The sequence below is a fragment of the Rhinolophus sinicus genome, linkage group LG02, assembly GCF_036562045.2.
Source record: "Rhinolophus sinicus isolate RSC01 linkage group LG02, ASM3656204v1, whole genome shotgun sequence".
In the NCBI taxonomy this organism is placed as follows: Eukaryota; Metazoa; Chordata; class Mammalia; order Chiroptera; family Rhinolophidae; genus Rhinolophus; species Rhinolophus sinicus.
In genome coordinates this window covers 32,040,789-32,057,582 of record NC_133752.1, presented here as the reverse complement: position 1 = coordinate 32,057,582, position 16,794 = coordinate 32,040,789, and the positions used below count along the sequence as shown (strand labels likewise).

The 16,794-nt window shown below is 39.7% G+C and overlaps 1 protein-coding gene across 2 annotated transcripts in view; it reads left to right on the top strand.

Moving 5' to 3' along the window:
• The window catches only part of ARHGEF38 (Rho guanine nucleotide exchange factor 38), a 118,182-nt gene that overhangs the window by 62,262 nt on the left and 39,126 nt on the right, over nt 1–16,794 (top strand). For both annotated transcript variants that reach the window (XM_019738889.2, XM_074322784.1), the window contains exon 4: nt 12,203–12,350. In XM_019738889.2, coding sequence (XP_019594448.2) covers nt 12,203–12,350 — 148 coding nt within the window. The remainder of the gene's footprint in view (nt 1–12,202; nt 12,351–16,794) is intronic.

The following is a 16,794-nucleotide window of genomic DNA, read 5'->3' as shown; positions in this document are numbered from 1 at the left end:
GGACGCTGAGTGAGGAATAGTATTTGGACCCTATTGATACTGTTTTTGCACCTTTTCTATCAGACTAGTTCAAAATAAAAGAAGTTAACAATATGGCTTACAGAGAAAACTCAATTATAGATGTCCACAATTTCAAATTTACCAATCATGGATTGGCAACTTTGAGGAAGATTATAGAAAAATGTATTTAAAAAAATTAAAACAGTAAGGCTATATTTGAAAAGGAAAGAATTAGAGTCCTGTTTTAATTTCCCTATCCTTTCTTTATATTTGTACTAGTCTTGTGGCTTACTTTGGCTAATAAAATGTGGCAAAATGACGTTCTACAACAGCCATGCGACATCCACTCTCTACTCAGGGAGAGAGAAGGCTCAAATTGCCCAGTCATTCCAAACAACACAGTGAAGGCCTTGGACCTGTGAGTAAAACCCTACTCAGCCAGCTGGTCTCCAGCCAGACTGCAAATGTATGAAAAGCCCCCATTAGCACCACATGGCGACATGCCATCCCAGCAGAGCCCTGCTCAGATTGTCAGCCCAGAAAGTTAGCAGCAAACACTGTTGTGTTAAACCTTTACATTTTGGGGTGATTTTTTTGTGTGTGGGTCTACAGCAATAGCTAACTAATATAAATTTACTGAGAAATTAATTTAACACCGATGAAGAGGAAACGTTTGATTTGGAAGGTGGCTTTTGAGCTGGGACTTGAAGGATTTAGGAGGGTGGAGACTGGAACAAATGACTTTCTAAATGACAAATGGCAGAGAGGCCTCAAGGCAGGAGAGTATGGGAAATTCATACAAAAGACAGCCATCCAATGTGGCTGTTACAGTGCCAAGGGGGCTTCTATGACTCATACATGGCAGCTATTTTGATACAGAGTTCACTGGCAATTTCCATCACTAAACATCTTTTGCCAAAGTTCTCACATTTCATAAGATAAAACTGATTTTTGGTGAGATATTCCAAAATCATGTTACCACAGAATGAAAAGCACAAGTGTCCCATTTCTCTGTCCTCAGATGGCACAAATGAGAGTTTGTGATTCACAGCTTTAGTGCCAAAGGGAAAACTTTCCTGATACCTAGATAAACCAGGAGGAGGATTTTACTCAATAATAACCTTGGGGTTTGGATGCTGTTCAGGTTTAAGCACAGAGGGATATGTTTATAGATATGAGAGCTGTGGGGAACTGTCTGGACTATCATGCCAAGATAAAAACTGGATTCTAAAATCTTGACTGAAGCAGGCTCTGTAAATAGGAAACAGGCTCTAAATCTTTAGAGATGGGAGTATGAGAATGTGGGCTCTTGTTTCCACTTAAATTGGAGATCAGTCTGTAACAATTTAAGAAAATAGTGAGCAAGGACAAAACAAGTAAGATGATAGCATAGAGCATAAGAACACAAGAGCTTTAGTATCAGGTTGGCTTAGTTTTACATCCTGGCTCATCTGATTACTAGATGTGCGGTCTTAGGTGTGTTACAAAATCCTACTGAACTTCAGTTTCTTATCTGCACATCTGAGGCAATAATACCTACCTCACCCAGTGTTTGTGAAGATTAAATAAATCATATATAAATAGTGCTAGCCCAGTGCCTACCAATAAACATCCAATACATGCTATTACTAGCTTGTTATTATCCTGAGAATGTGAAGTTTATCCATCTATTTACAAAGGTTGATTTCTCATGTATGTAACAATTTAATAAAATGTGCATTTTTTTCAGAGGCCCTGATCATGTTTTTCAAAGAAATCAGATTTACTCGATGTGCATGGTTTCTAGATGCTCCCGATATCTATGCATTTTGGTGATTCATATATCCAATAAGGCAATGCTTTTTCTTTTTTCTATGAAAGGCTATTTAACATATCTCAAGTATCATTTCCACATTTGGTGGAGTATATAGCAATTGTAGAAGGCACTTTCCAAAGATGGCCCTCGATGGACCATGACTCCTGGTAGTCACACTGCTATGTAGTCTAGTCCCAGATTGACTCTGGACTGACCCTGAGACTCACTCACTAATACAATGCAGCAGAAGTGACACTGTGTCAGCCACTGGGCCTATGCCTTAAGAAAGGCTGGCACTTTCTACTTTTGTGATTTTGGGAGCCTGCCATTTAAGAAGTCCAGCTACTCTGCTGGAATATTACTGGGCGAGGTCACATGGAGAGAGATTAGACCTGAGACTATGTAGAGTAAGAAAGTGGCCCAGCTGCCCCAGCATCCCAGCTGAGGCCAGCTTTCCAGCTGTCCCTGACAAGGCATAAAACTTGTGAAGGAGCCATCTTGGACCATTCTGCCAGTTAATCCCTCGATGACTGCAGCCCCAGCAGCCATCCAGTGGCGCAGAAGAGCCAGCCCACAGACTCCTGGGAGAAAATCAAAACAGTTGTTTAAAGGAACCAAGTTTTAGGGTGGTTTGTTACATAGCAATAGATAAGCAAAACAGGGCTTGAGCTCTCTTACAGGCATTTGCAACCATGTTATCATGTTCCAAAGTACGAAAGAAAAGACTAACTCATGACTATGTCGAAGTCTATTTTAACATATGTTAAAGTCGCATGCACACTGTGCTGAGAAGCAGAGCTGAGGGGAGTTTGTGGTAAAGGACTTGCAATTTCTTAGATGTCATTTCCTGAGGGGGAGTTCATCCTTGAGTAGAAAGACAATTTACTTTTCTGTTCTTTGAAGGTGTAGTGGATGATGTACTGTTGTTCTCCGGCAGTACTTTGTTCTCCTGAAACAATGTCTCTTGTATGTCCCTGAAACAGGAATCTGTGCCTTTAGCAGTGATTTTGGAGAAAAGCATTAGTCACTGACAATTCATGTTATGATGCCATGTGGGAGACACCACAAAGTAGCTCACCTGAATAATTTTTCTAGTGTTATCATTGTTATATTTTGCGTGTGCACGCACACCTGTGTGTGTGTGTGTGTGTGTGTGTGTGTGTGTGTGTGTGTGTGTTACTCAGGACACAGATAGGCTTGCCCTCATTAATTCTGGCCCACTAGGTCAGGTTGGGACAGTCCCAGACCTATATACTAAAAAGTGTGAGGCTGGCAGGGGGAGGGAGACCCAAATGTAGCAGCTGAAAGGTCAGGGCATTTTGTTCCCAATGTTTGCAGTAACAGGGTACCTGTCAGTTTCAGAGTATATGACAGGAAAGAAAAAAGGGGGGGGGGTGTTCAGGGTCAAGTATACATGAGTCCACACAGGAAAAGAAAAATCAGCAGAAGGCAGTCAGCGGGACACAACGTGGAGGCTGGAGCGTCAGTCTCCTAAGGGAGACCAAGAAGGGTCCCTGGGCTCCTAGGACTTCTTCCCTGTAATAAAAATAAAACCACGGTGGCTTAGTAATATGTTCTATAGTTCTTTTTCTCTGAGAGGAATATTAAGTTCTAAGATGTTCTGCCGATAGAGCTGGCTTGTAGAAGTGAGGGGCTTAGCTGTACAGTCAGATTTGAATGGAGCTGTGAAAAGTCACATTGCACAGAAATCACATAGAAATAAAGTTCCAAATTCTATGAGTTTAAGAGTTCTGTGAGTCCCTGAACACTTTCCCGACAGCCAGGAAGTGAACATGAGAAGTGCATTGGCAAAGGTGCAGACCTTGGAAGGTGCACAATAGCCTGAAAAGGATGTGGCCTTTGGAGGGAGACAGATGTGTGCTTAAATTTTGGTTTGGTCACCACTAGCTCTGTGACTGGGGCAAGTCACTTGGATCAGTGAGGACTGCACTTCTCTGCCTGAAATAGAAACCTCACCAAAAGGACTTAACCAAAAAGGGACTTATTTTTCTCACATAACAAGAAACCTGTAATTCAATAGTCCAGGACTGGGGCAGCTGCCTGCTGGCTCCTTGCAGCTTTTTCCTTCACAGTGTTTGACATGTGGCATTTGACCACATGGCTCAAGATAGCTACTCCACTGCCAAGCATGCTTCCTGCAGGCAAGAAGAGCAAAACCACTTCTTCCCAAGGTTTTTTTCATTTAGGGGAAATAGAAGCCCTTCCCAGAGCCTTCTACCTGTATCTTATGATTTCATTTCACACACACACACACACACTATTTCATTTTGTACACATATACATTCACACACAAACACATACTTGCACCTGTATTTGACCACCCGTAGCTACCAGAGATTGGGGAAAGGCCAGTAATTTTAACTGGGTGCATTGCTGATCCAAATTCTATTAGTCTGGAAGAAGGAAGAATGGATAAACAATTAACAATGGATGCTACATTCATTTCTTCATATTTCAAATGGGGCTAGTGAGTCCTCTGTGGCAGAAAGATACGAAACATATGGTGCATCCCCTCCAGAACATAAGCTCCACATGGGTGAATCTTGTCTGTTCTGGTACTGTAGTGTCACCAGCACCTAAAACAGTGTCCCCAGTCAGTACTTATTGGATGAATGAAATGAATGGCAGATGGAGATAATGAGAAGTGTCCAGTCCAGCACATTGGCGATCACATGAAACACAGCAACTGTTGGTGCTGTTACTTAGTCTGCCTGTGACTTTTCCTATGGCATTTTCAGAGGCTGGTCGGTGCCATGGAGCTATTCGCTATAGCAGAAGCATGCTATTTACAGAAGCAAGCAAGATATTTACTAAGGTGTGACAAATGGAATCATGGTTTGGTCCAAGAACAGGCTCTGCAGTGTTGTCAACCTTGAGAAGGGAAAAGTTATCATACCTTTTCCTAACCCAGCCAGGAGAAACCTTCACTTTCAACTCTCAGAGAGCCAATGTTTTATTTTATTGAGATATAATTGACATATAACGTTATGTTACTTTCAGATGTACAACACAATGACTCATTATATGTATACATTGCAAAATGATCAACCCCAATAAGTCTAGTTAACATCCAAGAGACAATGTTTTCTTAGTGTGCCAGTTGTTTTAAAGATCCCCATCTGGAGTTAAAGTATCCAGGAAGTCAAAAAGGTTCAGGAAGAGACCACGAGTTACCGTTAAAATAAAGAGCTGTATTCTTGAATGTTAGTGCTGGACGAATCCTTAAAGAGCATCCAGTCCAACCACCTTATTGTTCAAACAAAAATAGTGAGAGCCTGATTTGTCTCCAAATAGCATCCCTAACTCTGGACACAGTCAGAAGGGAACGTTCGCTGTGCCTAACACCGTCTAACTACATATGATACACCATCCATCTCCACTGCTCATCAGTGCTCCTCAGGTTGTCCTGCCTGGCTTCTAGGCCACCTGCCACTGCCAGATGTGCTGGGTGCATGCTGTCTCAGTGGTGGAATGGCTTCTCCTTTGAGAGACCTCACCATAATTATGACACCATCCTCCCTGGCCCTGGACACAGTGGTGGTCATGGGATAGGACCCCACGTTCCACTATGTCTCCCTTTTTTTCTCAGTTTTCTCTTATGATCCCGCTACCACGATGTTCCCACTCTTCACCCCTCATTTCCTCTGAAACCCACTCCTCCGAAATTGCTGTTACCATGTCACCAGAGACCTCAGAATTGTCAAATCCAATGAACACGTTTTTCTGAGCTTATCTTACTCTAATGCTCCTGAAAAAAATTTTACTGACATATTCCTGTTGTCAGAAGAGAAATATCTTGAGCCCCAGGGAGTGTGGGGTTATGACCTGAAACCACAGCCATGAGCATGAAATAACTTTGTAGTCTCATTTTATCTTAAAAATTCATATAAATTTCCGATTCTACTCTTTTATGTGAAAATAATGTGTTTTTCCCAAATATTTTAACAAATTTGACACTCAAGGGATTTGCTTGTTTTAATTCCATGGCTGCATGTACCACCTGGCCCCTGAATTTGGTCTGAATTTTATAACCCTAACCAGGGTCCCTTGAGTATCCTCAATAGTCGATTTTATCCCCAGGTAAGATAGGAAATAAATGAGACTTAAGGCAAAGGATGATGACTTCTATAGGAGGCATTTACTCTTCCATCCTCTTCTCACTTCCCCCCTTACCTTATCCTCCCCTAGAGAACCCAAGGAAGCAAGGAAGGAAGGAAGAAAACATAGAAATGATCTGGCATTTTGGCAGGCTAATCTGCCTTGTTTAGTCCCAGCAGCTGGGCTCTTGTCCACGGAAGATAAGTAGACTGTGGAGAGCTTTTCTGGGAACTTCTGGGTGAAAACTGTCAATAAAGCTCTTTCGTTTAGAAAAGGCATATTTACTCAGTTGTGTGTGTCACTCAGGGAAGGGATAACCAGAAGCCGGCGTTATCTCACCCAATCTCAGACCTTCTTTCCAGGGAGTGGGCCATATCCATCCTCTGTCCTTGTAGCCATCCCAACCCCTTGTCTGTACTCTATATACTCTGTCTTGACAAGTTTTACTTAGAACCACAGAATTGTCTTTTGGGATATATTTTAGACCTTAATTATGCTTTAAAATTTTAACTAAAATTCTCTTTTAACATCATTGTAGTTGGTTTTCAGAGTTGAAATTTATTGCATAATTTTTCTTATTAATACATGTAACTTCCTACTTTAAACTCTTTGTCTTAGTCAGCTCATGCTACCATAATTAATTACTATGGACTGGGTGGCTTAAACAATAGACATTTATTTCTCAAAGTTTTGGAGGCTGAAAATCCAAGAGCAAGATGCCTGGTTCTTGGTGAGAGCCCTCTTCCTGGTTTGTAGATAGCCACCTTTTTCATTGTATCCTCACATGGTGGATAGAGAAAGCTCTGGTGTCTCTTCCTCTTCTCATAGAGACACTAATCCCATCATGGGGACTCTACCCACATGCCTTCATCTAAACCTAATTACCTCCCAAGACACCACTTCCAAATATCATTCCACAGCACCATAGGGCTTCAACATATGGCATTTAGGAGGAAACAAACATTCAATTCATAATACTCTTTAGAAGTAACAGTTCATGTGATATTTGTATAGAATTTTTGAAGAAAATTTTATGGGTAGTAAAGAGGGGACATTCAACTCATCATGATTTCTCCCAAAATATTTTTCTGTAGAAGAAGAAGAAAAAAACATAGTGTGTTGATTGGAATTAAATTGAGCTGGGAGAAACAGAAAACAAAACAAAACATTACTAGTTTAAATAAATTAAATGTTCATTGGGTAATGTTCACGCTATTATGTAAAAGTCTAAAGACATTTAATCTACACCTGCATGGCAGCTTTGCTCCACAAAGTCCTCTGGGATACAAACATCTTCCAGCCGACAGCTTGTCTTCATGGATAAGGTAGTATCCAAATTCCAGGCAGCAGGACGGAGGAAAATATGGAGAAGGAGGAGTAAAAGATAAACTAAACTGCCTCTTAATGGAAGTTCCTAGATATTATCACAGGACACTTTTACTTATATCCCATTGTCAGACTTTAATTACCTGGCCACATCTATTGCAATGGAGGCTGGTAAATGTAGTTTTTATTTGGGGCAGCAACAATTCTATTACTAGAGAAAAGGGGGAGCACTGACATTAGGGAAAAATGGCAGGTTCCTTTACCCACAGACTTTTTCAATTGTTTTGCATTCTTCCTTACTACTTTGTCCTTGGCTTTGTTGACACCAATGCCAGTTTTCCTGTCTTCTCCTTGGCTGTGACTTCTCAAGCTTTTCTGCACTTGGTCTTCTAGGCTCCCCTCAGTGTTACTGTTCCCTAGCTTGTGGGTTTCAAGTCCTCTTGTTTCCTCATCCTGTGAACTTTCTTGTGTGACCATATCAAATTCATGGCTTCCACAGCTCAACGTTTACAGATGTACATCTCTTCTCCAGATATTCTTTTTCCTGAATGCCAGGCTCATGTATCCATTTCCATTAAGGACTGCTCCACTTGAATATTCTATGGTGACTCAAACATGGTACATCTAAAACTAAACTCACTGTTTTTTCTCCTAAACCTACTCCTTATCTTGTTGTCATTGGCTATCCACGTGCTCACTGAAACCAGAATCCTGGGATATACCTGGAATTACCCTTTTTATGTCTCACATATGTTTAATGTCCATTTTTCTTTCCCTCTTCTCCATCTTCCCTGTTTTTGCTTTAGTGATTATAGCTAACATCCATTGAGCATTTATTTGCACATGCCAGCTGCTGACATAAATATATCATATATTTTAACTCATTTAATCTTCAAATGACTGTACTATTATTACTATTCCAAATTACAGATAAGGAAATTAAGGAAGACAGAAATCAAGTCACTTTCCCAAATGTCACAGAAGTAAATGGTAAAACCAGGATTTGAAAGCAGGCAGGTGATTCTAGAGCACTATCTCTTAAGTGCTATGACTTCCTGTTTTAGGCCTCATTATTTGTTTCTTGTGTTATTACAGAAGATTTTCAATTGGTTTTTCTTTTCCAGTCTCACTATCTCGTCCTCCAAATTCCATCTTTCATACGACTAACTCCAAGAATATTCTTTGAAACACAATCTAATCATGTTAGTCTGCTGTCTCAAACCCATCAGTGATTGTCCACTACCTTCAGGCTGGAGTTCCATCTCCTTCCTGATACACAAGCTCCTTCAGGATCTGGCCACTGCCTACCAATACAGCCTCCTCCAAAACTTCCCCACGGACAGGGTACCAGCAGCCATATGAAAGCACTTGCAGCTTTTGAAAAGACCTTGCTCCTTCAGGGTGTCTCTCTGCCCAACTCATACCTCCTATTTCAAGGAGAAACAGTTATGGAAATAGCTCAAAGGTCCTCAAGAGGAGACAGATGACTCTCTGTGTTTTATGGCTCTGTTGTCATACTTTCCACTTAATGTGGTAAATGGGAGTCTGTTCTTCTCTCTGCCTTTATAAGTTCCTTGAGGGCAGTGGTGATTTTTCATATCTGCAGTACCTACCAAAGTGCTTGGTTCATAATTGTCACTCATTAAATTGTTGCCAAATAAGGATGAAGTAAAGACTATTCCTACTTCATTCCCTTTAATGCCATGTTCCTAAACAAAGCCTAGTTGAAGGAGAACTCTTAGATATCATTGGTTTACCCTGGTTTACTTACCTGCAGGGTAAGTTCACCTCGGAGTGGTGTTAGAATAATACAGAGGGTGCATTGTTTGGCATGGCACATCTAGGGTTGGATATGAGGATCTGGAAGTAAAGAAGAGGTGGGCCTCCAAGAGGAACATGAATATATTTACATTAGTGAAGGGAGCAATGTGGAACACAGAAACAATGATACCAGGGCATAAAAGGTGTTCCATATTCTTGGGAGTTGTTTTTAAAGGAGATAACTGAGGAAACTGAAAAGGGTGCATTTTTTTTCTTCTTTGCATGGCAACGAGTGCAGAAAAGTCTTGGGTTGTAGAATTTTTAAAAAGAACTACACACAATAGTTATATTTATTTTATACGATTCTGGTGCTTTTGTGTCAGGCTGCCAGAAGTGAAATTACCTTCACTGGTCTTGGCTCAGTCTCTTTTCCACTCCTAATCATCCCTTCCAACCCATATACATTAGATAGAGCAGTTGTCCTTCACCGCTAAAGAAACGCAGCCGAGAGTTATGTTACCGTGGAAACAGAATCATTTCTTTTGCTGCAAGACACATCGCTTCATCTGCACCATTATGAAGCAGAATACATTGGTAGGGCTGGGAGGAGAATCAAATATTCTGCCCACCAGTGTTGTACTTGGCCTTTGGGTGAATAAATGACTTTCAATTATAGTACTTAAATACCTTTTAACTTTAATAATTATTATCAGAGCCCCAAAAGAATTTTACTTGGAAAGAGTAAAAAATTCCACTCTGCTGTGAAGGGGAGAGCTATAAATTCTTTCAAACTAGACCACTTCCATTAAAGAAAATAGAAGGGAATTTACAATTAATGGTTTCATTGTGTGTAAAATAAATGTCTTTGCCCTTTGTTTTTTGGCTTTCTGACTTGATCCTATTGAGGATTTATGAGGGCGTCCCTACCTTTCTTTCTTTGTCTCTAAGCTGCTTCGTAATGAACATCCATATTTACAACTTCAACTTGTATTGGGCTGTGTGAATTCAGCTGGTTTCTCCTTGACTTGCTCCTGAGCTTTCTCTGAGCCTCACCGCTCGCTTGCATTTCTGGGCCATAATTCCCTCGCCCAACCAAAGCCCTCACTCCCATTTGCCACCTGGCTCTGTTACTGGGAGGCTCTCCTCATCTTATGCCTAACCCTCAATTTAGCCACTATCGTAATGTATCGTCTCTTCTTATAACTACTCTGTTTTTACTGTCTGTGTGGCCATTGTCTTGAAGAGTAAATCTAACAGACCTCTATGGATAGAAGGATCAACCCAGTATAATCCCAGTGACAAAACAAGAATGCCTCATCTCTTCAGTTCCAAAGATACTCACAGATGCTGAGTTTCTTTACAAATCCAAAAAAGCACTGATAAACACACACACACACACACGTACACACACGCACAGGACACACAGAGTCTAGCAATAATCACAGGGAAATCTCATATAATGAAAACAAAAGCAGTCTTTTATTGGCTGGATATAATTAGAAAAGTACAAGTGTTTTAATTCTAGAGATAGTAGAGCAGCATTAAGAGACAAGTGACATTTATTAAGCAACTTGTCAGTGTCAGGCACTTCTTACATCCACATCCCATTTAATTCTCAAATTCATCCCAAGAATTACTATCACTTATTCCCACTTTACAAATGAGAGAATTGAGGCTCAAAGGTTGTTTTTTTTTTTTAAGAAGTCATTCCCAAATTCACCATAAAAACCATACATGACGGTGATTTCTGATTCTTTCCAAGTGCATCACTTTGCACAGTGTCCAACTGTTTTGACATATGGAAAGCTAAAGCCTGAGGAAATAAATGAGAAGAATATGATCGCTAATCCTGGCTTTGCCACCTCCCGCTAGGACTTTGGGAAAATCACTAATTTATTTTAAACTCAGATTTGTCCATCCTTATTTAATATGGATAAGTAAACTCTTCTCCCCTCCTATATATACAGGGAGTTGGACAGCCAGTGCATGCAAAACGTGCTGAAAATACAAAGGGCATTTCTATTTCTGAAGGAAGAACGACTTGCTGTTCTTACTATAATAGGTCCATGTCACTCCCAATCAATTCAGCTCCAAATCATTATCAACTCCAAGTTTGCAATGTTTTTGAGAGTAGACCCTATCACATATTTCTTTTGTGTATCCCAAATCATCTTAACACGGTGCCGGGTTGGGCAGTGGATGTTTAATACACATTTTTAAGTGAAGGAGTGGGAGATTAAATCAAACTATTGTCCAATATCTTCCTGAACCATCAGTTATAGATCCAGTTTTATCATACTATCAAACAAGATTCCTTAAATGCTGGACACAATTAGCCCAAGCTGCTTTATGAAGAGACAGTCATACTTGTAAGCCTTGTTCATAGCATTATCCAATTGACATTATTTCCTTTTATTTATTATATCCATTTTTTTAACAGAAACAATGGCTGATTCTTTTTATCATCACATATAAGAAAATATTTTATTTATCTAAGCTCCATTGCTTGCCTTTTAGAGAACCTCAGGAAATATTAGTGGAATAAATATTTAAAAATGATTTACGTAGCACCTGAAATTTCACTTTCCATAACTTTAATAAATTAATAATAACTGCTGCATTCTGAGCATTTACCATGTACATACTATACTCTGAACTGCACGCACACTATCTCTTTAATTTGTATAATGACCGTATGAAGTTAGATCTATTATTGTCCCCATTTTACAGATGGGTAAACAGGTTCAGAGGGTAAAAATAACTTGTCCATCATAACCTGTCCAAGGGTGTAGCACAACCTGATCCAAACCCACGGGGACTGATTCTAACGTGCTGCCCTAAGCCAGGCTCCTGCAGGCCAGCCAAACACACGGTTACCTCTGAGAAAACCATCTTTCATTTGCTGCCTAGCTCTGTTAAGTTCTTTATCTTTTGTTTTATAAAAGAAAGGAAGGGAGAGAAAAAAAAAAAAAAAAAAGACAGGGAGGGAAGGAGGGAGAAAAGAAGAAAAAGTAAAGTGGTGGTGGGAGGCAGGCCACTTAATATCTTCCACCCTTCCTAAATAACCTGGGGATAAAGTAGAACCCAGCCAACTTTTTAACACTAGTCAAAGTTGTGGCATAATGAATATGCGAAGTGCCAGTGTGGTCTGACTTGATATCGTTTTGCCTTTGTTTTGCCTTTGCTTTGTTTATTTATCAGGAGAGATATTCCTGCAGATTAAAGGGCCTCTGGAGGATATTTACAAAATCTACTGCTATCACCAAGATGAAGCACACAGTATACTGGAGTCCTATGAAAAGGAGGAAGAGCTGAAGCAACATTTGAGCCTCTGCATCCAGTCCTTAAAGTAAGGCCTTTTCAAATGATGATTTCCATGCACTCGCAGCTGCCTAGCAGGGAACATTTTAACTGGATGTAGATGAAAGTTCTCACATAAATCCTAGGTTTTATGAAGCTTGCTGAAAGCTCTACTTTGCGTTCTCTTTATGAAAAGCTGACATTCCAGAAACCCTGATTGACTATTTTTTTCCCCTGCAAAGATGACTAAAAATAACATGGGAGAAGATTTGGGGATCTGTAGAGATAGAAAAATGTAACATCAAAGAAGCGAAATATGGAAGAAAAGCCCCTCCTTAAAGCTGTTGTTTCTTGCTTGCTCCACTCAGATCAAGGAATACGTGAGACAACACGTGGCACTGTGGCCACTGTAGCACATGGGATAATAAAATCAGTGGAATGTCCGTGACTCTCTGAAGAGCCCTCACCTTCCCTCAGACTGAGAGGAGATGGGTGAACACAAGTCAGGCCCTGTTAAAGCTGGTTTCAGGAAAATTAGTCATACCTTCTCCCTCATCCCCAAATTGTTGGTGGGAGGTGCTATATATTATACATTTATTTTTATCCAGAAGAAATATCTATGTACTATAAAAATCTAAAAAATTAGAAGAAAGCATGAATAAGATAAAAGCCCTTGCTATTCCATGTATTAATTCCTTGCTAAACCGTGTATTAATAACCACAGTTTGCATTGTCTTCTAATCTTATCTGTATGCATAAATATGGACATGTGTTTGGGGTGATTCTTTTAAATGAAATTGGTATCTTACTGTATATACAGTTTTTTGTTTTTTTATTTTACCACATGAAACTTAAAGCCCAAATTACTGTCTTACTCCACATCTTACCCAGTGATTCTATTGTGGTCTTTTTAAGGATTTTTAAAAATTACCTATGTCAAATGGTCTTGATTAGGCCAAGAATTAACCAAACAGGGAGAGTTGTGATGTATAAGTCAATGCACACCAACCAGTCTGACCTTCTAGTACATCCCCCGTATATACTCTATTGTAGGGGGTATTAATGGAGGTCCTAATGTAGTACAAGACGTTCGTAACTGAATTAAAGTGAAATTAGGAGACTAAATGAGACTACGATGGAGAAAGTCTTTCTAGGCAAGAACTGGGCCTGAAAGTGGGTTTAAACTGGCCGGGAGAATTTTTTTAATTAACTTTATTGCCCTCTACTGGTCATTGAGTTATTACAGTTCTTTAACCATTTTTCATGCCATGGAAAATAACATATTCATGAGGTGAGATCAAACAATATGGTGAATGTTTAAATTTAAAGAATTTATTACAGTAAAAGACACATTGCCATTAATCCCCCTCAAAATACTCCTTCTCTTTTAGAACATACTTATCCCATTGTTCTTGCCACTTTCTGAAGCAGTTCTGGAAGTCCTCTTTCATGAGTGTCTTTAGTTGTGCTGTCATGGCTGCCTCGATGTCTTTAAGCAATTCAAAACATTAACCTTTCATGGTCATTTTGACTTTGGGGAAGAGCCAGAAGTCACAGGTGCCAGATCTGGTGAATAAGGTGGAGAAGGACACACCATAATGTTTTTATTTGACAGAAATTGCCCTATAGCAGAAGTGGTGTGTGACACGGAGTGTTGCCATGATGGAGGATGATTTACAGCACACTTCAAAACACACCTTCTCTCAACCGTAGCTCACACCCGACTGCACCGATCAAGTTGAAATTTGTCATACACTGTTACTAAGGTTTGATGTGCTACTTCTCGTATTGAAGATCCTTGCCTTTCCGTTGGATGGTACTCGGCAGCAGCATTCACTGTATTTTGTGATCACAACGGTAAAGGCTCCATGTCTCACATTGCTTCTGATATGGCAATTTCTGTCAAATAAAAACAGCACTGTGTGTCCTCATCCACCTTGTTCACTGTATCTGGCACCCTGTGACCTCTGGCTCTTCCCCAAGGTCAAAATGACCATGAAAGGTAAATGTTTTGACTCAATTCAGGACATCATGCAGACATGACACCACAACTGAAGACACTCACAAAAAAAGACTTGCAGAACTACTTCAGAAAAAATGGCAAGAATGATGGGATACATATGTTTGAAGCAAGGGGGAGTATTTTTGGGAGGAATTAATGGCAATGTGTCTTTTACTATAAATTTTTTTTTTTTTTTTAAATTTAAACACTCACCGTACTTTTTGATCACACCTCATAAATCACAAGCATTTATTTAGTGCTTGTGCTGCACCAAACATAGTCCTGGGTGCTGAAAATACAAAAATAAATAAAGATTTAGACCCTGCCCATAAGAAGCTCAGTATGACCAGGTGACTCTTAAGGTTAATATGTGATAAGGAGCTCCTGTTCATATTTCTCCACCATTTGAAATTTAGATCAGTGTTAGCAAATCAATCCAGAGAACCCTTAAAGTCTGAAATTATATCCATATTAATAAATTAATATATTAGGAGCACAGTCTTCTAAATATGCAGATACTTTTTCCCCCTAGGATTAAATAATGGTGTTATCCTGGGTGTGAATAAACACCTTTTCTATCTTATATAGTGGCAAGATCTGATCCAATCAATGTCTGTCCTGAGCCTCTTTCCTTCTTCAGTTTCTAGAAATTAAAAAGAGAAATCCTATAGCAAGGGAACAACTAACACCTTGGGTCATCAGCTCAACTCCAACCCTAGAAACGGAGGTCCACAAGGGGAGAGGATGTAGTTCATTTCTTTGTCATGTGCTCTTAACCGCTGACCAGAAGTGGAGCTGTCTATTCAGAGGGGATGGACATTAGTTTATTATTCATTAAGCTTTTGACTCCTAAGAGAAATTGACCTTGTCAGAACATTCCACTAGGCAGTAGAGCTCAGTATCATACCCCTTAAAAAGTAGCTAAAGGCAGAGGTAATTTTTGAACTTCATGAAACCTTAATTACTGAAAATTACTTTCAGATGCAATGGCTCATTTGATCTTTTTCTGAAAGCCTCGAGTTATTGCCCTGGTGATGTCCCAAATCTTGTGTATTCCACACCATTCTGATTTTAGGGAATAATTTCAGGCACTGGCAGGTGTTAAGGTTTAGAAAGCACAAAATCAAGAGGAAGTAATATTGGCAGAACTATTTCTTAAGGGAAAGAAAATCAAAACAAAATAGCTTAAGTTAGAGCTATTTTCCCAAAAGTTGCCTTTCCATGAACATAAAGTTAATGATGAATTGTACTGGTCTGCCTGAAAGCTGAGAGCAGTAGAATTATTGACATTAACTATAATACCGACCTCAATTGAGCTAAGCTTTAAATTCTGAGAAACAGGTTTTCAAACAGGTTTATAGGCCAACGAGAGTCTGGAACACCCAAGGGCTTGATTTCCCTTGCCAAGTAATCAGTCAGAGCTATTACTGTGGCTCTGCCTTTTCCTTGTGGCTAAATAGCGGAGCTCAAGTGCACAGTTGCCCATTTCTAATGAATATTAGGTGTGGTCTCCATTTTCTACTGTGCAAAGGGATATTAGAATAACTGGGTTTGAAGCAATATCCACGAGAGAGGTGGGTGGCTTCATGATTCAGAAGTTAAAGCAGATTTTAAAGCAACTTAGGTTGCATTTTAACCAAATTAAAATACATTGATTGAGGGCCTAATAAATATGTATTAAGAGTGCTAGATAATGTTGAAAATATTTTTAAAATATATGTATAACCATAGTTCTTGCCTACTAGGAACACACCTTCTAGGTGGGTAGATAAGAAAAACCATCTGGAGAGTTGAATAACAATAGCAGAGTAATTTAAATAGCACACCAGAAGCTGTCAGGGTGAAGTTCAAGACTAATTTCCGAAAAGATAGTAGAGAGATTTCCTGGTTCTATAACAGCCTAGAGCTCATAACCTTTGGCTATTCTTTGAAGCCCAGTATCTTTCAAAAGAGAAAATAATATTTGCATCCAGAAAATGCTTTTGAATCCCTTTGAAATACAAGGGCAGTGTTTCCTGGTGTGTAAATTCCCCTGCATCAGACCTACCAGGGATGGGGATTAATAGTGCAAATTCCTAAACTCTGCTCCAGACAAAAAAAAAAAAATATGGTCACTGGGGGTCTAGTCCAGGAACAGGCATTTTAACCAGCCCCCTCAGGTGGCTGTGGATACACACTCCAGTTAAGAGCTACTTTAGCAATTGGAGAAAGACAAATACCATATGATCTCACTTATATGTGGAATCTGAAGAACTGAATAAATGCGCAAAGTAAACAAAAATAGTCTCAGAGATATAGAGGAAAAACTGATGGTTGCTAGAAGGGATGGGGGTAGGGATGAGGGCGAAGGGGAAGGGATTAGACAGCATAAATTGTTAACTACAGTCTTGCCAAGGGGATATGACAGACAGTTTGGGGAACAGAATCAATAATCTTGTAAAGATTTTGTAGGGTGTCAGATGGGACCATGTCTTATTAAGGAGACCACTTC